Source organism: Trachurus japonicus, chromosome 19 (assembly GCF_045865225.1).
Source record: "Trachurus japonicus isolate A0001 chromosome 19, Traja_1.0".
NCBI classification, from domain to species: Eukaryota; Metazoa; Chordata; class Actinopteri; order Carangiformes; family Carangidae; genus Trachurus; species Trachurus japonicus.
The window spans coordinates 25,271,446-25,297,657 of record NC_140925.1 but is presented as its reverse complement, the minus strand read 5'-3'; the positions used below and the strand labels follow the sequence as shown (position 1 = coordinate 25,297,657).

General features: G+C 41.5%; 2 protein-coding genes across 3 annotated transcripts in view; one reads left to right on the top strand and one right to left on the bottom strand.

Annotated features, from left to right (window-relative positions):
- The window catches only part of afap1l2 (actin filament associated protein 1-like 2), a 38,435-nt gene extending 12,223 nt beyond the window's left edge, over window positions 1–26,212 (bottom strand). The window contains exons 1-4 of one of the 2 annotated variants that reach the window (XM_085762364.1): window positions 25,964–26,212; window positions 12,879–13,007; window positions 8,729–8,791; window positions 5,624–5,715 (exon numbers count right to left, since the gene is read on the bottom strand). In XM_085762364.1, coding sequence (XP_085618490.1) covers window positions 5,624–5,715; window positions 8,729–8,791; window positions 12,879–13,007; window positions 25,964–25,979 — 300 coding nt within the window. In that variant the 5' untranslated portion in view covers window positions 25,980–26,212. The remainder of the gene's footprint in view (window positions 1–5,623; window positions 5,716–8,728; window positions 8,792–12,878; window positions 13,008–25,963) is intronic. The other variant, XM_085762363.1, reaches the window with a different exon arrangement.
- Window positions 2,910–4,740, top strand: LOC146968173 (kelch repeat and BTB domain-containing protein 13). The gene has a single exon (XM_085762366.1). It carries the CDS (start codon window positions 3,160–3,162, stop codon window positions 4,666–4,668), a length of 1,509 nt encoding a protein of 502 aa, XP_085618492.1. The 5' UTR covers window positions 2,910–3,159; the 3' UTR covers window positions 4,669–4,740.

Genomic DNA, 26,212 nt, shown 5'->3' with positions numbered 1-26,212 from the left:
GTATGCTGCATAAGTCTGATACTGTTGGCTGTATTTAAAAAAAGTTTTTCTCCAGCGAACTCTCTGAAACCCTGTGAGTTGAATGGTAAAAAGCGATTTGTTAACTATGTCTAATGTTTCCTCCCACCACTGATCTGAAGACGCCGTCTGTGCTGCTTAACTTCTACTTCATTCCCCTCAAGGCTCTGTCACTTTCTCAGCGAGATCACAGAAATATGAAATATAACCCTTTAGTTATAAAGGAGCTTCATGTATCATGCAAACCGTGCCTGAGGGAGGTTGGCTCTACGGGGGAAAGTATACGAGCTTTCAAAAAGTTGGACATCTTTAAGTGTCTCTTAGGATCATGATTTGTTAGATTGAGACTGGAGATCAGTTGGTCAAAACGGATTAGTTTCTCTTCAGTGTAGCAATGTTTGATACAGCAAGTGCTTATTCCCTTCATGCATTTTAACTGTGCAGTCAACTTTAGGAATTTGGAAATGTTTTGGTCTAAAAAATCACAAAATCATGCTTTGTGACGTGGGCTCCCATTGAACGGGGAATCCCCTGCTTGTAAGCCTTTCCCCCCCATATCACATCAGCGAACCAACGCATTTCCAGTAATACATAGCAGATGCAGTAAGCTGTCATAATATAAGAGGCGTCGTGTTGTGGCCCGCATACTGCCATAGTGACGAACACTTGTTTGTGTGATTAGACCGTGTGCCAGGAAGTAGAGGCAAGGATCCACGGAGACATGTGTGGCACAGAGATTTTATCCAGTTTTAGGAAGATAACATCAGTTATACATTACGGAGCATGTTGAGGATTCTTCATGATGCAAGTATCAGCAAACAGATACCTCTTCAAAATGAAGCAACCCTGGGAAACTGTAGAAAGACTGAAAGTGTGTCAGTGATAATATCCTTGTGTTGTGCATATTGGCTGGCTGCTATGACAGCAGTTCAGTGGAACAGAGACACTGTTGCAGCTGTGTCACATCTGTGCTCCTCTTGTCTTTCATTAGACAGATCTGCACTTTCACCATCAGACTGTGTTTTGTTTCTGTGTATTAATATAAATGAATCCATCTTTTAAGCACCACAACAAGAAGAACAATGAACACCGTTGTGTTCCATAAATAACAACTTAAATGGCTCCGTCATCGTCTCTGTGTTCTAAATGATTCCCTTCTTAGTAGTCCATTGGTGTGAAAACTGCATCTATGCAACTCAATACCTACAAGTTATGATATAAAACTATCATATCATAACTGCCTGATGACTGTAGAGTTCATGTTTGGATATCTAATACGGAGATGACTGTGTGAGCGGGCGGTTTGGGACTTGGTTCTGGGTTAAGCTCTGATACAGAACAAGATGGAGGACGCCATAAATCACAAGAACAGAATGGAATTAGGTCAGTTTCACAATGATGGATGTAAACAAGTGTTTGGATCTGGGGCTTTTGGCTGAATTTTGTTGCTGACTTGTTGCTATACTACCACATTCCAATTTTTTGTTGGTTTTGTTTTAAGTGACAACAATCTGGACTCAATCCATTTGACATCCCAGTCATGATTAAATAGATCATACTAGAGATGATGTGACCCCAGAAGAGGAGAGACAGCCACAGCTAGGAAAGATCAAGACTTGACAGGGTCTTTAGAAGAGAGAGTGATTCTTCAGAGAACTCTGCCCTAAGCGCACACATACACACGACAGTACTAACAGTATAAACTGCTCCTCGGTGAAAAAACACAGCAGTCAAGGCATCTGTTATTAATTAAAACAAAGAGCCAGGCATTCCAGAGCAGCAGCAGCAGCAGCCCCCCCACACCGCCCACCCACCCTTATCTCTGTCTTCTTTCTTTTTCTCTCTCCATTTCACTCATCTTCCCAAAAAACAACTAAAGCGGCCTGTTGTCTGGGCCAAGGCTAAAGAGAAGCCGTTCCACACACACTCACACACAGCGGCTGGACTGATATGAAAAAGACTAGCCAAAGGGAACTGCCAGGTGTGTGTCTGTAAGTGTATGCATGTGTGTGTGTGTGTTTTAAATCTCCCAGAAGACTTTGCAATGGCTCCAGCTCTGTAACAGTTACTGTAGCCCTCTACACACACACACACCCTCACCACAGAAACATGGGGTAGAAGGAATGGATCGAGGAGTCAGAGCATAAATAACAAAGCAAGAAGAAGCAAAGGGAGGGGGGGGGGCAGGGGTGTGGTGGAGGGGCTTTGGGTAAAGAGTGGGAAAAAGAGCCCAAAAAACGAACAGTCAGAGGAACATGGAAAATCCCTGGTTCCCATGCCAAGAATCCGGCACAGCAAAAACATACACACATACGCACACAGACACACAGAAACACACACACAGTGTATGTGAAAGCCTGCTGGGAGCTGAGAGGAGAAGGGGAGAAGGTAGTGATAAAAATAATCAGTGCAGCTCTGCTTCAGAGGGCCAGGTTCAGGAGACTGTTCATATCTCTGCACTGGTTGTGACAGTAACTGGGAAGTGGTTGGAATATTGAAAAGTGAAAGTGGAGTTAAGATGGAGGTAAAAAAAAAAAAAAAAAATGTCAGTAAATGTCAGCTGCATGGTGGGAGGCAGAAAAACAGAAATCCAAAAATTCACATGACACAGATATTGCACATACTGTATTTGTTTTTCCCTCCTTGGAAACATTTTGACCTTTAAAACTGTCATATTAGTTTTCCTCCTCCATTTGTGTTTACAACTAACCAACTTAAAATGTTAGCTATAAATATCATAGGCCTACATGTAAAACATTAAAATAGTCATGTAAAAACTAAACTTGATTTAAAGGGGTAACGCTTGGGGGTGACGTAATCATGAATAATTCAGCAAAAGCTTTGGCCAGCCAATCGTATTGCGGTTATGATAATCACCAGTTGCCGGGAGCCACACTACCGCTTACTGTGCATGTCAACAGTTTTCCTTTCCCTGCCTGACGCTTGCAAGTGGCACAGCTGCTATCTATAGTCCGGCTCTATTTTCAGACCATGCAGACAGGACGCAGTGGAACTCACACAAATCTTTATTTACCGTCCAGTCCTGGAGGAAAAACATGGCCGATCTGCATCCGAGTCACACGCTGATTTGTCATTTGAGAGCCTGTTTCAGGAGGATTAGAGACCCCGGTTTGAGAGATCATGGAAGTGCCTGAAGGCCCGGGAGATATCCATGCGGAGAATGTGAGCCCTGATCTGCAGGACGGGGAGCAGCGTGAGCGCCGGGTGAGAGTGAGGGTGGAGGAGAGCTGGTTCACGGTGGAGCGGGCCTTGCTGGAGAAGCACAGTGACTACTTCTCTGCTCTTTTCCAGTCTGGAATGACAGAAAGTGAGCAGGACGAGCTCCACCTGAGGGGGGGAGTACATGCGAGGGGTTTCCTCATCGCCCTCTCCGTCTGCAGGGGAGAGGTTCCCGTCATCAGCGACCCGGATGAGCTCACAGAAGTGGTGGAGTGCGCTGCTTTCTTGCAGGTCGCATGTTTGGTGCAGCACCTTTGTGACATTATTGATTCGGACAACTGCCTCTTGCTTTACTATGCAGCCTCCATCTTTGGTGTGCACAAACTGTTTCACAGTGCAGCTCTTTTCCTCTGCGATGCTTTTGAAGATTTGCAGGAAGCAGCTGAAAGTACACTTCCTGAAGACCTTCTTCAGTATTCTCAGTCCTTGTCTCCTACTTCGTACATCGCTTTGGGCACCCACTCTCCCTCCATGGAGATGCTACACGACTCCTTTAGGATTGTTTGCTACCTTGATGAAAAGGAGGCTGAGTGGAAGCATTTAACAAACCTCCCAACTCTCTGCAGCACCTCCATGGCCGGTGTGGCAGTACTTGACAATCGATTGTACATCGTAGGGGGAGTTTATGGTTACGGTAAGGACACCGTGGACAGCAGCTTTTGCTACGACCCGGACTCAGGGGTCTGGACCGCTCTACCTGGACCCCAGCAACCCAGGTATGACTTCACCCTGCTAGGCCATGAGGGCCGACTCTACGCCATTGGCGGTGAGGTCCAGAAACGGATCATCTCCACAGCAGAGTGCTTTGACACTGAGAAGGGAGAGTGGACGTTTATCCAACATGCACCCAGACCTGTAGCATCCGCAGCTTGCGCCGTTTGCAGGAGAAGGATGTTTATTTGCTTCTGGAAACCGCCAGACACCACAGATATCTATGAATACGTGCCCTTCATGAATGAATGGAAACTTGCAACCACACTGATCAGACCTCAAAGCTATGGTCACTGTATGGTAGCCCACAGGGACAATTTGTATGTGATGCGCAACGGGCCTTGTGACGACTTCTTGCGCTGCCTAATGGACTGCTACAACATCACGACAGGCCAGTGGACAGCCATGGCCGGACACTACATAAACAGCAAGGGGGCACTGTTCACTGCAATGATAAGGGGGGACTCTGTGTTCACAGTCAAACACATGCTAACTCTTGAATACACCATCACAGGAGATGGATGGAAGCCCCGCAGGCAGATGAAGGGATTTCCAAAGAGCGGTTCACTGTGGACGTGTTTACTCAGGCTTCCCAAGACGGGACCAGTTATACCACAGCTGGACTCAGAAGGGAAGGAAGACGAAATGTCTTTGACAGACACATCTGAGGGATTTGTGGAAGCTGTGCCACAACTGTGAAATTACAGCACAACTGGAAAACAATGTGATGTTTCAGTGTTTCTAAACTCCAAGTACAAGAATAAAAGAAAACCCCTGATTCTAAATGTTTCTGGAGTCTCCATGGTGACACAAATGTTCTTGATTTGAATGCATTCACTTTCACATGCCCTCACACTTTCGCACACACACACACATGCGCACACACACACACACACACACACACACACACACACACACACACATGCACACATGCTGACACTAAACATTTGTTCTGATTAGCAACAGCTGCTACTGTAGTTTATATTAGAGGAGGCCACAGTGCACGAGTGTGTGTGTGTGTGAGTGTGTGTGTGTGAGTCTGTCTGTGTGTGTGTGTGTGTGTACAAAGTTCAAAGGCACTGACGGGATGTCCTAAACCTCCCATTCTCCACGTTTTTTCTGAAGTCACACTGGGCCAATTCAGGAGCCACCGGCCTCCCAGTCAACATAAAACACGGCTCTTTAAACACATTCTTGAACGCTGCCTTGCTCAGGTCTTTTGGCCCCATGAGTGATTAAATACCTGTTTCTGTGGGAGAATAGATTTCACATCGCCTCAGGCTTGTAACTCTGAGGGATGTGGGAAATGTTTTTAGTACATTAAAAACCAGTTGAATTCACCGGTATCATGTGATATCAATCCATGGGCCTTTATTTTGAATACTTAAGGTGCTTAGTGATGATAATGTTCGTACTGTAACGAAAGACAGATACAGTATGTTGTCAATTACATTTAAAGCTGCAATTTGTCTTCGGGGCCCTTTTACTGTTGAATATGGTGATTTCCACTGAACTTTCTCATGTACTTTGTTGAGTTCATCAGTCCTACTGGTGTTTATTATACCATTACAAGCCCCACCACAGTGGCAGAGACTGTGTGTGTACGTTAAGCCAAAATCATTTCACATGTTAATCCACTCTGGTGATCACTTACTGTTCTGGGTGGCGGAAGGTCGGGCAGGCTCTTCTGTGGGACGGGGGAACATTTTGCTGCTTTTCCATTCAGCAGGGCATCTGATCTGTCATCTAGGTCACAAAAAGCATAGTCAGAGGATTAGAAATCTTGCATTATATTGGCTTCACATCAAGATAAACGAAAGAAATGGGTCATAATGTGAATGTGATGTCCAGATGTCTCCTACACATGTCAGTGCCCCTTAGCATCCCTAACACTCACTGTGAACACAAGAGCCCTCATTGTTGAATTACAGTGACCACATAACCCAAATCAAGGGGGAAGCCTTTAGCAACAACACTATTATACAAAACACACACCACATTACAGGGGAAAAAACACATCAAGAAAATTAAAGATGGCTTTGGATAGAGACTGAAATAATGATGGTTTTCAGTAGATTTATCCTCCACAATTTATAAACTTCTCAGGCTCTGACAATGCCCAATGAGTAGCCCCAGTGGTTGCTAACGCTTTAAAGGGACAACGAGGAGTTTTGAAAAAGCGAAGCGTTTTCACACTACATGAGCCTCCGCGCGCACCGTGAAATTCTTTGACCGGCGCAAGACAGACGATCACATACCGCCGTAGTTCCGACCATAAACGGCGATTCGGCGGCGTTATTCTCATGACTCGCCACGAAACCGAAAGTAAAGAAACGCTGGTCGGCTCGACCAGCATTTCTTTCCGCCACCACTAATAATAACAAAATAACAATAGAGACAAAACTATATATTTATCGAAAATGGGCCCATTAACAAGTGTGGGTAACGTAGATTCATCCACATTAACGTGAGACTTTTTTATAACCAAATAGAAACTCCTCGTTGTCCCTTTAAGCGTATGACTCTCGGAAGAAGGTTGTTCGATACTCTGGTAGTTTCATACTTTAATGAAACAAATTGTCTTCCTTTCATGATATCACTCAAGTATCTGTGACAGCTAGGAGACAGCCATCTTAGTTTACTGTAGCATAAAGAATGGACAGAGAGAAATAACTAACTCATTCTATGTTAATCATTGAGCTTGAGCAGTACGTGAAAGCAGAATACATTGGACATAGTCAAACTATTGTTATCCATTGATTGAAGTTTTTCTCCCAGGCTAAGCTAATGGTCTTGGTACCTTGAAAGAAAGCCCACAGGTGGAATTACCTAACACTTGGCAAAATGTATCTGTAAAAACATGAGAAAAAAAAGAAAAACACTTTTGTGTGGAAATTGATTTTTACCCTTTATCTTGTTGATCTCTACAAATGTTAATGTCTGCCATTGTGTTGTACTTCCACTATTCTCCAACCTTTCACTTTGTTTATACTTGAATACTGATGTGTGGATTAACATGGAGAGACCAGGGCAGAGTCAGTCACTTTAAACTTCTTTTCTTTGAAAACAAACAGATAGGGCTTGGCCCATTGGAGCTTGTGACTATGCGTTAAAGAAGACAGGAGAAGAAAGTCCAAGTTATGCAACATCACTGAGGGTCAAATTCTTGTTGTGTCATCATGAGGATGGAAAACAAGATAAGGGGAATTACTGCAAACGGTGACAGAATTCCCACAGATTGTATGTGTAACATCACTGATATCACAGTAACTAAAATACCTGTTGTGTCTTGTTATCAATGTTTTGTTGCAGCCTTTCCCTTGCAACAGGTTTAACATGTAGCTAATTAGCAAACCTCAAGATCTGTCACAGCTGAGCCTCCGCTTTCCGTCGGCCTACGTGAAACAAAAGCTGTGGTTTTCCTAGCGTCGCTGCTGAAAATATGTGTTAAGTCTAGAGCTCATTCAAACCACATTCTTCATCACTGTCCAAACAAAACAGGTCAGTCAGATGGTGCAGAGCTATGAAGAAACAAGACAGGAAATGGTGGCTGAAAGGAGGGGAGCTGAGGGGGCCACACTTCTCGTTGCAGCTTATTCTCATCTCATACTTAACTTAACCATGTAGTAGGCTACAACCTGCAATAACTTAACAAAGTGGACTGGTTCCCAACCTTTTTTGACTCGTGACCCCATTTTGACATCACGAATTTTTGGCGACCCCACGATCATGTGCAGATATATTTATATGCTGCATTTTATTTATATTCAAGAAAGTGAAAGTATAGAATACAGTTGTTTAAGATTGTGTATGGTGTTTTTAATCAAACTTTAAGAAGAATAATAATTAGTTAAAAAATATTTTTTATGAGTATAATGTCTAGTAATGTCAATTACTAGACATTTCGGCCGACCCCATTTGAATTTCAGGCGACCCCACGTGGGGTCCCAACCCCAAGGTTGAAAAACACTGGCTTAACAAGTATGCCCTGGTGTTTGACAACATTGTGCAAAGTCACACACGTCACACACTGGTCATTCCACAAGAAACATCCTTGATCCTAATGCACACCAAAGAAAACAGGTGATAACATGTAGGTAAGACATTAACTGATTCATGTTGTATGAAATGAAAACATACTTGATGACTGATAAAGAAAGATGCTAACTTAAAATTCTTTTCATGAAAATAGGTTGGCTTATTTTATGGCATAGTAACTTCAAATACAAGCTGACAGCCATGCAAGCAGCTGCAGCTACTTTTTGGTACAGGGGTGTCTTGAGCTAAATGCTAACAATATTGGGATGCCAAGATCCTCTCAATGACGATGTCAGTGTGCTACTGTTTAGCAGGTAGGCTGAGTTAGTTTAGTGGGTTAGCATTCTCCAGAAGAACTAAACAGGCACAGATGAGGCTGATAAGAAGACTGTTAGTTTTGTAGGTAGGCCTATATGGTCATAAACAATGGACATAAAAAATGTATGTGTTGGATGGAATAGGATGAAGTTTACAAAAAAATATCAAGTGGGAAAAGTTGCCAAAGTCGTTCCTCTGAAGAACATCACTCTCACTTTGAGTCTGTTTCAGAAGCTACTGAGATATTTGGGTGTATCAAAGTGGTGCACCAAGTTCACCAACCATCTGGCTTTGCAAAACCAGTGGTGAGCCAAGAGTAAAATCTTTTCCATCTTATATTTGATTTCAACTAAAATTTAAAAGAAAAAGTCACACTCATAGAGATACCAGTGGAAACTCATACCTTTGTCGTCTTTGTTCTTCCCTGGAACAACTTTGTTCATGTAGATGTACTCCTCATCAGCACCTGCAAAGAGATAGTGAAATGTGGTTAGTTCAGATCAGTGCAAGCAGGCACAGAACGCTGTGGTGTTTATCACACCTGTCTGGTAAACTAAGGTGAGAAACCCACCAGTCAAAACAACAGATATGTTCCATGAACTGAACTATAACAGGAAGACAGTGACTGAGTAAATCAATGGAGCTGTCTGAAGTTTTAAAACTATAGCATTTAACCTACGCAATAAAAGCTCATTTAAAGACATTCTACTGAATTGAACCTCCTAATGTAACTGAAGAAAGCTGAAACAACTTGACCCTTGGTTCGACTTTCTAAAAGTTGTGTTGCACTATGGTGAAAAGCTCTGATATACAAAGTAACAACTACAGTCCCAAAAATAGCATGCATATTTTGTTTCAGAAGGAATTTACTTGTTGCATTAATGGAAAAATCTGACTCCAGCTTATGGTGCCAAACAAACTTTCATCATGTTTGTCAAAAGACCGGGATTAAAAGAGAATTTCATCCAAACAAGTGGTCCATTGTGCAGACAGATGGGCCCATTATTGACACCCACTCTTACCGTGGAGGGCATTCATCAGACATTAGTCAGAAGCCTCCTTGCCTGCACAGATAGAGCACTGTATAATGTCTATCTTTGAAGTTTTTCGAAAATCATACAGTGAAATATACAATTCAGCTCCAAAACTTGATCCATTGGCTGAGAGCAGTCTAGACCTCCAGGGAGTTTACATTTCATCCACTCAATGTGAATGGAATTTATAGTATATTCATAAACAAGAACTGGGACTGGTCCAAAAGCAACAGCTTCTTTTTATCCAATGAGCTCTTTGTTTTATAGCAATACAACATGAGAGGGTCACAATTTAATTAAAATGAGAATAAGAAAATACTATAATTGGGGCGGTGTGTGGCGCAGTGGTTAAGGCGGCCGCCCCATGTAGAGGCTACAGTCCTCAATGCAGGTGTCCCCGGTTCGAATCCCGCGTCGGGCAGACATTTCCTGCATGTCATTCCCCCTCTCTCTGCCTCCCCCTTTCCTGTCTATCTCACTGTGCTATCAAATAAAGGCAAAAATGCCAAAAAAATACTTTAAAAAAGAAAATACTATAATTATAGACGGTTTCCTGGGAAAATAAACGTTTTACATAGCGCGAGGAGCTGGACGTCCATTATAGACTGAACTTGACTTCTTTTTGCACTCAAACATAAATATTTACAGGCCAGTGTGAACAATCGTATCATTTAGGAAATAAGTTGAGCTGATAAAACCTCATATCATGCACTAACGCTGAAGTCAGCTCAGTGAGAAATGGACCGTGTTTGGTTTAATGCCGGTCTTAACGCGTCAGAGTAATTACAAGCTGGCAAAGACATTACCATAACATTGCCACATAAACAGTTTGAATGAATTTCTTTTCTCAAACAATAAACCCTGTGGTTTTGCCATCAGATTCCAGTTTGTTACTGTAACCTGTTATGGGAATTTGTTCCGGAGCTGCGGTACACTTTTGAGGAAGGTCGTTTGATTGATTTAAATATTTTAGCTGACTAACCCTTTATATCCTGAGAGGAAATCAAACAAAACTCTAACCTTGGGTGATACTCTGTGGAGAAGGCTTCTCCTTTGAAATAGATACCGTGAGGTGAAATCAAACAGCAGCAGAATGAAACGATGTTTTGCCTGTACAGTGAAACCAGATTTTAGGGGAACAGAGTTGAAATGCTATTTATAAACTGCTTCTCAAAGGAAGTGAGCATCCCCAGAGGATAAATGCAGCTTCGGAAAAATGATACAGCTTGGAGCCAGGAGAGGAAGTACGGAGAGACGGGTCCAGGACCTGAACATGGAAAATCATGACTGCTTGTGTGTGTTGGTGACTGTATGTGTGAGAGAGAGACAGCGAAAGACAGAGAAGGACGAGCAAAACTGTTTTTTGGGTCACTTGTACACAAATGTACTGTTACAGAGTCATCACAAAGGAAGAATCTTGACATCTGGAGACCTTTTATAAGTTTTTTAAGACATGATGTTAATGTTGGTAATTTGCTTCAGCAGGAGGAGGCTCTGAGGGAGTAGAATGTGTGATATAATGTCCTGAGAAACACCCTTGAAATTCATCATGTAACTGTTATCAGTATTTGTCTACTTTTATTTATTATTATTATTTATTATTATTATTATTATTATTATTCCATCCTTTTTCTTTATTTCCATCTCATTTTTATAGTTTTAATGGTTTACTCATTTAGAGAGGGGAAGAGGGGGAGGGAGGGGGTATAGGGAGAAAAAGTTTGCTCTGTTCCTTGCCTGTAAGAATGTCTTGTTTGATTTGGTGTAAATTGCAAACAAAACTAATAAAAACATGCTTGACAAAAACAAAAACCAAAGGAAGAATCTTGCATCAATGTGAACTGTATGCAACTTTTCTCTACCATTACAGTTACAGTTTCTGAAGGATCAGCCTCGTCATTCATTATTACCAGTTCCTCACACGCCCAGGGGCAGAGGCTTGGCTGAAGCTCAGAGTCAGACTGGTTCACATTGTAACTAACTGACTCCCAAGCACCATAAATCACATCAGCCCACCAGCAGTTTCACCATTTTCATGTTTCGTGTCAGAGCCAGTGAGTTAGAAAAATAAACATGTCATTAACTGTTTGACAGAATATTTTAACAGGCTATGCATCATTTTATGATGAAGCAAGAGGTACTTTCTTTGATTTTATCTCCCCTGTAAGCGTAAACTAATAACCACAATCATTCAAAGAATAGAATATCAATCTGATAATCTTGCAGAGGGAGGTAAAAATGCAGGCAAGAATATTTGATTCAGCGACCGCAAAGTGGTATTAAGCAACCAGAATGGGATAAAAGACCCCAAATGTATTTGTTAATAGAAGCCTGCAAGAGTATAATTATTACATGGTGGTTTACTGAGAGTTTAAAATAGCAAAGTAATACCAGAGTGGGTCGCTTAATAGATTCTCCTGGAACCAAAGCGCCGAAAACGTAAACTTATTGAATTGTGGGAAACGAAAGGCAGGACCGCATGTTACATAAGGTGCTTTGCATAAAGACAGACAAACTGCCAGCCAGTCTATAAAGCCTTTGCAGTTAAACATTTGTGGTTAAACCTCAACCAGTGTAACTGTCATGTAATTACAAAAACTGCACCAATAGGAAATACAAGAAAGGAAGAGTTATAGTGAGGAAAAGCCTTATTCTTAAAACCTCTCATCATATGTACTCACATGTTAACTCAGTCTCCATAAAAACACTTAAAAGCCTTCATAGGACATGAGTGATAACTTGTATTAGAGCAGGAAAGATTTTGACACTAAGAAATGACAGAGTGAAAATCTAGTGTTGTTCAGACTGTTACTGGTAGATGGAAAAGGCAGACCAGGCAGTACAGTGACCCACATTTTGACCATTTACAATAAAACATGCAATCACAGCCTTTATTCAGTATATTTATATTTTTTAATTTCTGACTATTTTCAATATAATTTCATGGCTTAAAATGTCGCTAAAATGCTAAAATTCAAAAGTGTTTGTCTTTGGTTGACCCGAATGTTATTTTTGTTCCTGTCAAACTTTTTCTTCTTTATTTTCCTAATTATATGTTGTAATTGTGCTATAACAACTGAAAACGTTTCCCAACCTTTCACTGCACCCAGAGTTTGGTATTGTCACATGTGTCAAAAAATATGCAAAATCTCCCTCAAAATATCTACTAAGTTGAGTTCCTGAACAACACTGAGGTAAGGACTGGCTCATGTAGCTTTAGACCTGTATTTCCTTTTATTATGACACTGCCAAGTTTTAATAATTGTTATTGAAGTTAAGGTAAGTTCATGGTGCTTTAAAGGCAGTGAGTCATGTCAAGTACTCCCCATAGTTTAATGACTTCTCTGGAACGTATCAGTGGAGCTCAATGATACAGTGGAAGTTTTCCAGACTGTACTTCACCTTCAGGAAACTGAACTGGCGTGTTTACTCTAATCCACTTTCTCATATGTTGCAGTCATCTGATGAAGCCTATAAATACGTCAGTACATGTCTAATCTGGACTGATTCTTCTCATACCATTGGAGGCTCTGTAGGACTGGAGGAGGTCGGCCAACAAGCCCTTCTGGATGGTGGCATTCCCGCTCAGCGTCTCCTTTTCCAGGATGAGCAGGAAGCGGTGGAGCTCCATCAGGAGCTGGTCCAGCACTGGAAGCACAGACATACAAGAGAGTCTCAGAGGTATATCAACATAAAAATTCCTTTATGTCAAATGCCTTTGTTGGTGTGGAAATATTTATTAGTATCAAAATAATGGCTTCAGACAAGCACTTCCCATAAGAAAGAAAAAGAAGAACCACGAGCAATATAAAACCTCTGAAGTTTCCACGTAAAAATATTGAGAGTATTTTACTTTAATTTATGGCTGAGAACAGGGAGTTCAAGTCAAGGACATGTCTTTTACTATTGATTTCAGCTGCAAGTTTGTTAGCTGTTTCATTCTCATTGTTTGGCTTTTGTGCTTTAAGCCCCACGCTGCCAATATTTTACATGGGAGAAACGGTTCAGAGGTTTTTAGCTGGCAACAGTCAATAACAAACCAGACTTTATGTCATTGACTTATTTCTCTCATGTATTTGCTACTGACAGTTGCAAGTCTTTTTGAGGTTGTTTCGGCAGTTGTATGAGTTTAGTGAAAGGTCACGTTCAGAGGAAGGAGGAGCTTGAGCTTGAGTCGGCGGGGCCACTGTGTCTGCGTGCATCCCACACACACACATCCTTCAAGGGTCAGAGCTGCGCTCACAGCCCTCTCTGCAGAGCTCTTTGTATTTCCCTTCACTCTCTCTTTAGGCCTCATGAATAGGCCCCTTGCTACAGTGGGCCTCAGTGTGTGAGCACTTCACCAGAAGATGAGACAGAAGGGGAATAAAGAAGAAAGACCTTATTAAAGGAAAAAGGTGGGGCAAACATCAGTGGTGGTTTGTAAAGTCTCCTCTGAATGTATGCCATCACTTTTCTCATGTGCCTGTATTGTAATCACCTACAACCATTTGACTTGTGTTAAAAAATAGACACGGAATTCAACACCAGAAGATAGTCATTAGTACACACAAGGTAAAATGTAATTTTCTTTAATCAACTGTGAATGAACAGCAACAGAAGGTCAAGAGTCATCTCACTATTTGGATTAAGATGTCTAATTTAGGCTACATTTCAACAAGGTTATTAGAGTTAACTTAAAATCAACATAATAAAGCATCTTACGTGATACTCACTTGTTGTAGGTCTACTGAATAGCCTATTAAACTTTAGACAGAAGCTAACATCTTAGCCTGACTCTGTCCAATGATAAGATATTTTCCCAAGAGTGACTCTTAAACTCACAAATTGTCTTAGTCATTTCATCTGTACAAAAGCCAAAGCAAAGCCTAATGACAATTTGTCATGTGCAAGACTTATAATTAGCTACGCGTGGTTGGTTATGGTAGGATAATATTCACAGCACTAATAAGGGTGAATCATATCATACAACATGTTACTAGTGTTAGCTGTATTTGGCTTTGAAACTCAGTTTTTTCCCAAGCTAATGCATTTTAGCCATACATTTTGGCCTAGTTACAAACACAAAAGGTCACAATATATTACTATTAGTTGGAAAATGGGAAATGAAACTGCATCAAAAACCTGCCAGTGCAGCTCTCAAAATAACCCATCAAGAATAGTACACACAAGGTAGCATTTTCTGACACAACAATAAAACCAAAACAGTTCTATATTAATCACATTCACATGGTTGAAATCAGGACTCATTCACAAAATATTCTCATCCTTGATCAACAAACTCCTGTGACTAAAAGGGATATTAAGTGTAAAGTGCTAAAAGAGAAACAAAAACTGCCATTTCAAATGTGAAAGTCATCTGCCTCTGCTCAAGACTTGAACTTTACTCCACATAAAATAACAAATTGTTAAACTATTACAAGGATAATAAATAGCTCTTCTTCTTTTGAACTCTATTAAAAACTGTCAGCTCGTCTCCTTTACTGGCTCCTTCCGGCTCAAAGTGATCACTAACCAGGACTTGTGGGGGGAATATGTTCATGCCCCCTCCTTACACTCCCACACATCAAAAGACCTCAGCAAAGCAGGAAATTTCTGCAGCATAAGGCGTCAGGCCATGGTAAGCTTTGCCTCTCGGAGATGACGAGAGGCTTTCCCAAAGCTAAAGCAAACTGGCTTCTTTTTAATGACTCCTACTCAAGCTGAGTCAACTTCTGCTGAGAGGCCCCATGTGAGGACCTGTGTGGTGGAAAACATCACTGAACTGAACCAATATAGACACACACATACACTCACACATACATACATAGGGACTGTAAAGAAATTAAAACCAGCTTAAACAATGATAAAGGCTCTCAAGAACATTTGCGGACTCTTTGTGTTGAAATGTTACTGTAATGATTAAAACCACACACATTTACTTTAATTACATTTACAATAGTTGTTTAATTGCTGATGTTTGGCTGCTCTGTATGAATCTAAACATTTTTCCAGCTTCTCCTCCTTGTGTGTTTGCAGAGACTGACTCAGATGGCCTTTTGGATTGGGGGACCCTGGGAACCGGAGTCAGCTGACAGGACAGGGAGGTCTGTAGCAGGCCGTCTCTGTGGGCTCTGGCTTGGCCAGACGCCCACTGCACATCCAGTGAGTGACCGCAGCCTCCGCAGCATAAACAATTCACTTCTGTAGAATGGCCAAAAGGAATCTGAGAGACCGGCCAGCCAGAGTACTACAGTGTTTTCTAACTAACTTCTGCAATTTAAACACAGTAACAGGGCCAGGTAAGAATAAAATAAGGAGTCCACTTAACAGCATGAAGCTTGTTTGAATAATCAGCTTTCATATGCCTATATTATGCACAAGGGAGTAACTCTTCCTCATGCCTGAGGTTGTACTTCCTGGTTTGCTCTATTTACCAAGAAAAACAATCACCTTTTTGTTCTGAGATATCTACGACTATTCTGTTTAATTTGGAAGTTGGCAAATAAGCAGGATCTGTTTCCAATGGCTGATTAGGTTCAGACTGAGGAATGAAATAAAAAAAAGGTAGACCTTTTAACTGCAGTCTGATGTAACATGTGACACAGTGTTTTTTAGATTTTAGTTAGTGGAAATGATCAGAGCACAGATTATGCATAACAAATGTTTCCTGCAGTGTCAGTTGTAACTAACACACTGAAGTTCTTTTATCTCCATCTGTTTACCTTGTCTGACCCTGGTTGTGCTTACTGCGGAAAGGCTTCTTCTTTGAATGTGACTGACATTGTTTTTATTAGCTCTCCCAAAATAACCAGAAAAAATCCACAAGCGTTTCTGCATGCATGTCTATCTCGACATCCATCTGTGCATCTGGACTACAAATGTTAGCTACAATTGGTTAGCTAAGGAATGAAATAGACAAAAATAGGACTACATTCAATATGTCCACGTCGACTTCATTTGTGAATGACAGAGCTTCAGAGAGGAGAAGGGGACTTGAGTCTGTCTCACTATTCTCCTAGTTAAATTGGAACAAATCTGCTGAACAAGGGGGTCTTGTCAGGATCCTGGCAGCATTTCCTGTTCTGAAAGGCCTTGAGTTTCTGCATCAAAACTGACAGGCTGCATCTCAGCAGAGACGAGTGCAAGCATTTCATCTCATGAAATTAACGAGGCAGACATGGCCTCTCATTTCAATCACACTGCTTCCAGGTTAAATGCGGTGGCTGGTTCGCTTGGTGGGCTCAGCCTCCAAACTCTGTTGGGCGAATATCATCTGACATGAAGCTAATTAGCTTTCCCTCCAAGTATACTGTCTGCCACAACTGCTGGGAAAATATAAAAGCTGTTCTACTCTTCAGCCCCCAAAAAGAGAAAAAGAAGACAAATAAAAGAAAAAAATCAATATTGGCCATTGGTATACTGTAACACAAGCCACCATAGCAGCTTCAGTATGACTTGTGAGAAGCTTTGTAAGACGGACTTGACAACTTTCCTTCTTTTGAGTTTAACATCAGTCTCTATATTACTAAATTATTATTTTATTCTTATTTTACCTGTGACTGTGTACTTCAACCTCTCTTTTTGTAATAACTGAGTTTAACTTACTAAGTTTCCTCTCGTCTATATACATCGTTATCCTCCTTGTTTGTCCTACTTTGAAAACAGCTCCTCAAATCTCAGCATATCAATTCATGCTCCAGGAAATGGCCATTTTTTTTCACTGATGCAATATTTGTGCTTCTTTCAAGCCTTTTTAAAACTTTGATCCAAGCTGAGGGAAATGAAAAGTCATATGGGTGTTGGGAAGTTAAGGAAAACAAAAACAAGAATAAATGTGGAATTATAATATTGCTTCAATCTAATGATGCAATAAGGGCTGCTGAAATGCAAGCTGGCCTTCTTGCTTGTTCAGCTTGAAGCTGCTGGTTGAGGTCTGTTTGGGACACTTCCTTTACTCTCTGAATCACAGTCATATTTTGGGATGTGGTGCAGATGTTGAAAATAGCTGCAGATGTGCTCACGAGGTTTTCTTCACCTCCAGTAAAAAGTGAATGCTACACTTACTGAGCTTTTATAGAACTGGTTCTGTCTGTCTCCCTGCTTGTCTGCCCATACTTGCTTTTCACCAGTGCACCTGAGCCCCCACCTACAGAACATCCATCCATCAGTGACCCAATGAAACTTGTCTATCGAGCACATTTGTTCTCCAGACACTGATCACAGTGCACTACAGCAGGGAAAGAGGGTGTTTCTCTTGACTAAGTCTGTGACTCAGAGTCACTCCCAGCTGTCTACCAATGACATGTCCAACAGCACACCACACTGCACTAAGACACTGACAACAGGTCATTCCTACCCCGCTCTATTCTCAATTACATTTTTAGATTTTGGAAAGGTATTCACAAAATTACGAGTCACCTAATCAATTACATCACAACACTAAGTAAAAAAGGTTAGTTATTAGTTAACACAGTGCAAATTGAAAGGTCAAAAACAACGATTTTTTGCATTGGAAACCAACAAATCCCCAAACTGTTTACTTGCTTTACGTGATTAAGTAATGACGGGACATTAAATCAGCCTTAACTGGTTTGGCTTAATGAAAAACCATCTCTTCTCAGGGTTGCAGCAAGCTTTTGGTAAACTCATAAAACTTGTTTACAACACAGCTATCACCATTATTCAGGAGGGACATTAATTGGCACTTTATTTGAATGGTATTCCAGCTCTTTGTCTTCTTAACTACACAGCTGTCTCAGTTTCCCCTATAGAGGAGACAGCACTTTCAGGCCTATTTGAATGTCATGTTTGCAACAAAACAGAATAAGCAAAGGTAAAGACATGTAAACAAAAAAAAATTGTAATGAATAAGAAATGAAACTCACATATATCCATTTTTAAAGAAACTGAAGCGTAGATGTAACAAGCGAATCATTCAAAGCACCGAGCCTCCTTTTCCGTTGTCATCCTGTGAATGTGACAATGACAGAACAAGAACTACACCTAAAGGGAAGTGGTGTCAAATAAGAGGAGGCGAGAATAAGAACCAGAGACCTAACATGACAGTACAGTGTTTGGACCAGAGTGGTTTTTAAACCATTACAACTTCAGTGTTCAGGCTTCTGCTTCAGAGGAAATCATTTGACTTTTACACAGTGAATTTCCAGGGGCAGGGGCAAGGTCTGAATAGAGGCTGAAGCATCAGTCTGATTGGTGTTTGAGCACTATTGGCAGCCACTGCTCTGTCTCCCTGCAGCATGCATGGGTTCAGCTGTGGGGCAGGGGCTGCGTGGACATGGCTGGATTAATCCAAGCTGTGTTTTGGTGTTATTGCCATAGTAACCTGGGCGAAAAAAAAAAAAGCCAGCGTCAACTTGATGACTTCAGAAAGGGGGTCCGCCTGTGTCTGATAGCAACACTGAAGGAACTTTGGAAAGAAGAGAACCAAGTGACAAAAGTGTGAAGGGAAAAGTAAAAGAATAAATTGAGGTTAGAAGCAAGATGAGAATTTAAACATTCAAGGAAAATGCACATAGTTGACTTGGATGTCATTGAGTCCTGGCTGCAGGTCTGACATAACTTAAACTCTTATTTATCATCTGCACAGTCTGAGTCTCAGTTCCTACTGGGCTTTTAGGTGGATTTCTAAGTCTTAATCAGCTGAGCTGTCCTGACCCTATCAGGCGCGGTTTCATTTCCCTAAAATTGTAATTGTAATGGACACCATCTATCTTTATCACACTGATCTGTTTCTGTCCTGAGGTGCATAGAAATCAGCCTTTAAGAGTTTACATCATAGTGTGATGCTGTGAACACCTCTGTTTTGTTTTTTAGTGGTTTGTCACACTTGTTGCATGCAACGGAAGTAGCTGAACAGATTCTTTGGAATAAACAACCTTTAATTTATTGATTGACAGACTGTTGCTCAGACCAGAAACTAGCTGGCGCCCGTTCATCCAAAGACAATATAGAAGCAAACCAAAGTCAGACTGCAGAATAAATAGTGGCCTAGGCCCTAGGCTATTTTACTGTATTACACTAATGATGGAGATAAACGTTGGCACAGTTAAGTAGTTAGGTTGGTTCTAAATAAATCTCAAAAGGAGGTTGTGGCTGAGGAGCCCATGCACATTAGTGATAGTGAGATAGTGAAAGTGTTTTTTCACACTGTGGGAAAGTTTTGATCTAGAGATAGGACGAGCTTGTCCAGGCTAGTCGCAATTTAACTTAAAGTATAGAGTATATAAACCGTCTTATTTCTTTGATGGCTAATGTCAGTAGAATCAATGTCATGTAAGGGAAAGATAAAAGAAAATGTCAAATGCAACGGCTTAAGACGCTGCAGAGCGTCAGAGAGTCTGTGGTCAGAGTGTCTGTGGACAGCATTGGCACAGGGCTTACTGGAGTCATTCACCCTAAGATGCTAAGCCACAGACTGAGGTGTTAACTTTTGCAGAGGTGCAAATACTAAAGAAACTGGAGAGAAGGAGTCAGTGATAAAACAGCGGTTCCACTCCACTGATTTTTAAGTTTCTCCTCTTTCATCATCTCTCTGGCAAGACAATTGAATCTTGCCTTTATTCATCTCACGCTTTATCTTTCCCAACACTTTTTTTCTTTTCCCCCAGTCTTTCTTTAGATCTGTGCTCTCTCGGTTATATTGAGTCTTACAGCTTGGCCCTTGGAGAAATCAGTCAGTTTTTATAGCTGAAACATGCTAATGGGCTCCAAAATCCAAGTAAGTGCAACTTTGTCTTGATTAGGATGCAATGCATGTTACTGTACTCCCTGCAGGAAAAAAAGGGCTAAAGCTGAAGGTTGAACACTGGCTTAGAGGCGTGATGACATGCAGTTTGTATGTGTGTATGCAGCAAAGTCAGATATGAGGGAAGTGAGAAAAGTGCAAAATGAAAATGAAGTTTGGAGGGTAATGCAGGAATGTTTGTCGATTCAGGTCAGTATGACCAAGGTCAAAGCTCAATGTCTAAATGTGGTGATATTTTCAACTTAAGCATGTCAGATGTAACTGTGATGAGAATAACATTAGACAAGACAAAAAGCAGCTGTGGGACAAAAGTCAACAATTTTCCTTCAATAATGTAAAATGGTGACACAAAGCGAAAGTGAAAACATTACCTCTTTAAACCATTCTTCCCATTTTTTTTTCACAGTAGGGCCTATAATAAACAAACAAGACTGTCACTAGTGATGAACCCATGCCAAACTAAATTTCCTGCAACTCTATGTAGGGTAAAGGCTAATTATTGTTTTAGTTTTACTGCCGTACTGCAAGGGATGTTTTGATTGCAGTTTTCAATGGCAGGCAGTTGATAAGTGCAAAGAAGCTCCAACAACCCTGCTGCACCTGCTCATCACCACGGACAGATGGAGACTGCTATGAGCTTATTAACATAGCTAACATCCAGAGTTGTGTGGAAACCAAATCACAGCAAAATGGAGAGTGAATATTGGAATAATTTCTGCAGAAGGGCAGAAACTAACCCTCCAAATGGATGCTAATTTTGATAATAAGCACAACATTGCTAACATATATCAACTTAATTCACAGAATGCTGTGTCAGCATTTCGTTCACCGCTTTCTGTGCTGCCTCAGTGGGCAATAAACTGAAAAAAATGTTATGAAGTCTATATCCACGCAGAAAACAACGTTTTCTACCAATTACGCCAGCTTTTCTGCTTTGCCAGGCAGTGCTAGTAACATTACTCCAAAACACACAACTCTATAACTGAGTTATAACTTTATAAGACTGAGATTAAAATTCTGCCAGCCTCAGGCCATGAGGCAGAGGAAGCTTTGTGTGATTCCACCTCCTTGTCTTAATGTAGCACCCTACTTTCATCTCTCCTTCAACTGTCCTCTCCTTACTTCCCCTAAGGCATTTCCCCACACCACAGGACCCCACCCAATAGCCAAAGGCATCATCCTCTAAATATTCTTGGGTGTGTGAGGTGTATATCACTCTGCATGTACATACACTATCATTCTGTATGTATTAACCAACCATAATTTTCCAATAAGCATATAATACACCGTGGGGATGAGCAGATTTGTGGCTAGGTAAAAGTGAAGCTTTACAAGGCTCCATGGTGTTGGCTTGATGAGAAAGAAAGCGACAGACTCGGAGCAGCTGCTGACAAATGAAAACTAACTAGCAGTGCCGCCTGAGTCACACACATAAAAGCTGCTCTGCTTAGTTATTATCCCACAGATAAGTGGCTGCAGGGAGAGTAGGCTAAGAACTACAGTGTGCATATGTCTGCGATTACAAGTAGCCACCTATGCCCTATAAGAGTACCTGATGGGGAGAGAAAACACAATACAGGTCTGATCCAGAGCTTCTGTATCCAATAAACAAAGCAACGTTTGATGTGTTGAAAATGAACAAGCGCAAGACCCAGAGGGCAAAAAGGGCCAAACACACACTGAGCACCCCACTGCCACAGAGCAGGAAGACCATCTTTCTTTTCATCATTTTTATAGCCCAGTCCAGCTTCCTGAATTACCCACGCTGCACTCGCTACCTCTTGGCAAGTACAGCCCATGACACACATATGAGTGAACCGGTAGACCCCATGCCAGCCCTGATGGCCTACATCTAAGCCTGCTGGGCTTAAGGGTGGTAAAAACCAACTGACTCTGTCACATTGTCGTGCTGCAATGAAAAATGCTTTTGAAAGGCATTTTCAGCTGGTTCTGGGATACATAGGGGAAAAAACAGACAATATCTGCTCAATATCTACTGTACTGTAGCTGTTTGCCTGTCATCTGAATAATCCACTGGTTCAAAAATGTCTATCAGTGCGCCTGTCAGTCTGCCTCCATTAGTCTCACGCTCTACTTTGGCAGCGATCGCAGAATCAGATCACTGTTGGAGAAGACGGCTCACACTGGAGGCAAGACAAGGAGCCATCATCATAGATCTCGTTGCTTGAAACACAGCTGCAAAGAGCGTAAAGCCAGCACAGTGAATTCAACATGGACAGTGTTGCTGAGAAACTGGGGGTGGGGGTTGGGGGGGTCCATAATGACATGGAAAGCAAAACATGCAAAGCCATGTGAGAGGCCCTGACTGATGAGGAATAGATACTACAAAAAATAAACATATATCCTTCTTTTCCCATTATGGGAATGCAATAGTGTATATAATATACAATACTGTAATGTTTCTTTTATAGGCTATTATTCTGTCAAGAATGTCAAGATATAGTGATAACATGTAAAGAAAGCTGGATGAGAAACATTAATATTCTTGACCACATGATTATTTAACATTTAGTAAGTGGGAACATTAGCATGCGGACTGTGACTGTGATTGAAGTGACCAATGGGTCAGTAACAGTGTTGGGATAAACGCGTTACAAAAGTAACAAAATTACACTAATGTATTACTATTTGCTGTAACGAGGTAATATAACGCATTACAAATAAAATTTTGGTAATATTTTACCCGTTACAATCTAAGTAACACGCGTTACAACGCAAAAAAAACATGTGAAAACTTATGAGTCGCGGGGACTGTGACTGCATCTGAATTTAATAGTTTAAAAAGGAGGTGAAAATCAGCGCAACATTACAGGCAGTAGCAGAGTACACGATAAAAAGTTTCTCACATTTACCAAAAGAACACATAAAACGAAAGGAAAACGTAATTCATATCCAACAAGTCGATTTGGAGCCACTACTCACACGAATCTACGGTGGCCGTGAGGGGCCAGGACGCTGCAAACTCTACAACACAACACTTTAAGGAAAAATGCGCTGCAAATGTCACAACACAACACATTAAGAAAAACACGCTGCAAACTCCACAACACAACACATTAAGAAAAACGCGCTGCAAATGTCACAACACAACACATTAAGAAAAACGCGCTGCAAATGTCACAACACAACACATTAAAGGGACAACAAGGAGTTTTGGAAAGTGTAGCGTAGCAAAGTGTCTCATACTACATTTCCCATGAGCCTCCGCGTGCACAGTGAAATTCTTGGACCGGTGCAAGACCGACGTCTTGCCAAGAATGTTTTCATTCATCAAGAATCAAAGTCAGAGGTTGGAAGACGATCAGATACCGTCGTAGTTCCGACCATAAACGGTGATTTGGCGACGTTATTCTCATGACCCGCCGGGCAGCGTCCGGGAAACCGAAAGTAAAGAAAGCTGGTCGGCTCGCTCAGCATTTCCACCACCACTAATAATAACAAAATAACGATAGAGACAAAACGATATATTTATCGAAAATGGACCCATTACCAAGTGTGGGTAGCGTAGATTCATCCACATTAATATGAGACTTTTTTATTGTCGCAGAATTTTTCGTTCTGCCGACTGAGAAACTCCTCGTTGTCCCTCTAAGAAAAACGCGCTGCAAATGTCACAACACAACAGAAGTGTTTCCAAGGGACACTTGAAAGTGATGCACAGCCACTGTGGTATCAAACGAAAGTCTGTTAAAAGAACACTTACCTCTTTCAAAGATATTCAATATACGGTTTATAAACCGTCTTTGCCTCTTTGAAAAAAACTTGTCCTCTATGGTCCTAATACAGATTGGTTTGAACATTCATTGATTCAGACCGGCAACAGGATGTGGGTCCGTCTCTGATTATGGTCCTCATATTATATTATAGTCATATTTTTGCGGTTATTTTAGCGGAAGAAACTCAAAAGTAATGCAAAAGTAGTGTAACGCATTACAATTGTAAGACAGTAATTTTGTAATGTAACTAATTACTTTCAAATGACAGTAACTAATAATATGTAATGTATTATATTTTGGATGTAACATGCCCAACACTGGTCAGTAGCCTAATTGCCTCAAATGTGCTCCAATCATCACTTGGCAGCAACAATGCTTCTCAAACATGTCCCATCACGGACAGAAGGTATTTCAGAGTCAACTCAGCTCCAGGTGCTTCCACTAATTTGATCCTGGTTCTTTGGCACAAGGTGTGAGAATCAGTGACATGAGAGCCTGGAGTGCTTCTCTGGAATGAAACCTGCATGAGTCAGGTTTGAAAAACACAGAGCATATCCAGAATACTAAACAATGCCTTTCCTTGTTATTGGCCTCCCTGACTTTTTCCCAGGTTTCCCTTTACTGTACCCCCTCCTCTGACTGCCTGTGGCTGTTAGGATCTAATTCAGTGTCCTGGTGCTGCTGCATACAGATGCCAGAGGAGTACACAGAGTACACTCTGCTACTGACAGATGCAGGTTTCATGCCCTGCACCTCACTATCTGCCCCCAGCTCTCCCCTGCTCTCAACACATCCTCATCTCCCCCCCGATCTGCACTGACAGTGTTTTACACTTGGACTCTTCCCTTTGATGTTAAAGCCTGATTATTTGTAGGACCCAAATTTATCCTTCATTACTCACTTTTGCAAAACCAGCTTAGGTCTCTAAAGCCCCGCCCCCTCAGTTTCAGCCATGCCACTCAGAGGGCTTTGAGACAGATGGGATAATCAGCTGAACAGTCTAGCTCCCCTGGGTGACAATCAATGTCATCTCATAAATGCTTCAACACAAGTAAGATCAGGGCGTTGACCGATAATTATTTTCATAACCGATTAAGCTGCATCACAAGATAGTGTAAATTCCCACCACCTGTTTTTGTCCAACCAGTAAAACAAATGCAAACATATTACAATCAACTGAGGAAAGCTTGATATTTGTGCTCCAAACTTGACTCAGTTTACTAATGAATTATTAAAATGTTTGTCCCTTCAATGTATCTCTGCATTCGACTGTTTACTCCGACAGTGTGGCAGTAAACAGACTGGGCTGTCTCGTCAGCTGGAGAACAGGAATGCTGCAGCAAGATTGCAGTCTTGTCCAGTGTTGTTTGACTGTCACCATTGTTTTCGGCTCAGGAAGCTGCTTCGACCCCCCCTGCTGCTTTACCTACTGTAGACACAGTGAAGTGAAGAGCGTCATCTGGTCCACAGTCATGTCCAAAGATAACTAACCTCAGTCAGGCAGCAAATGTGAGGTGTAACTCATGTCGTGACCATCAATCAGTCGGCTGGTTAACTCCGACATTTGGGCTCAAACTCGTTGTTTATGCCAATCAGGAAGTATTCAATGTCCTTGCTCATCCCTCATGGACAAATAACCACAGGAATTTGAGGAATGCTCTGGGAAAACTGTTGCTGCTATTGGAAATCATCAGTGTAAACTACTTTTATAGAGGAGGAGCAGTTAGGTGGTGAGAGTCTCACTGGTGCATTCATCTCTCTCAAGTCATTTCACTGTGATCAGTGTGACAAGACTTATTATTTTTTGGAAAGCTATAACCCAACCCTAGGTATTTTAATAATGATTATTAGGGGCAGGTGACCAGAATCTGAGCCTATTTGTGAAACAATGTGTCCTCACATCAGTAGTACATGAAGCTGCCTTTTATTACTGTGGTGGGAAACATTCCCAAAACATCACATTTTGGTTCAGATAAAAAAAAAGAAAAAAATGTAGCTTTCTATTGAGAAGAAGTGCTATCTTTACATCGATGCATCATCAGCAGTTCCAATGGGACAGCTCAGCAGACTTGTCTGTCTCTCATGTTATTGACACAAAATTTTAAAAATCCTCTTCTTACCTTTGTGCTTCTCCATTCCCTCGCTCGGACACTCGCTCGTTTCACCTTCTTGTCCTCCGCTCCTCTCCGTTCATAAAATCAAACTGTCCCTAACCACCCCAAAAGAAAAAAAAAGTTTGTTGACAAGTTTTCTAAGTGATGGGGCAGCAACTTCTCCGGAATGCAGCCCCGTTCCGGCGCTCCAGTTCAGCAACAATACACTGAGTGAGTGAATGAGTGACTGGGGCCAGACAGCCCACACTTTTTGAC

Coding starts and splice junctions, on each gene's coding strand:
- LOC146968173 (XM_085762366.1), top strand. CDS start 3,160: ATGGAAGTGCCTGAAGGCCCGGGAGATATCCATGCGGAGAATGTGAGC.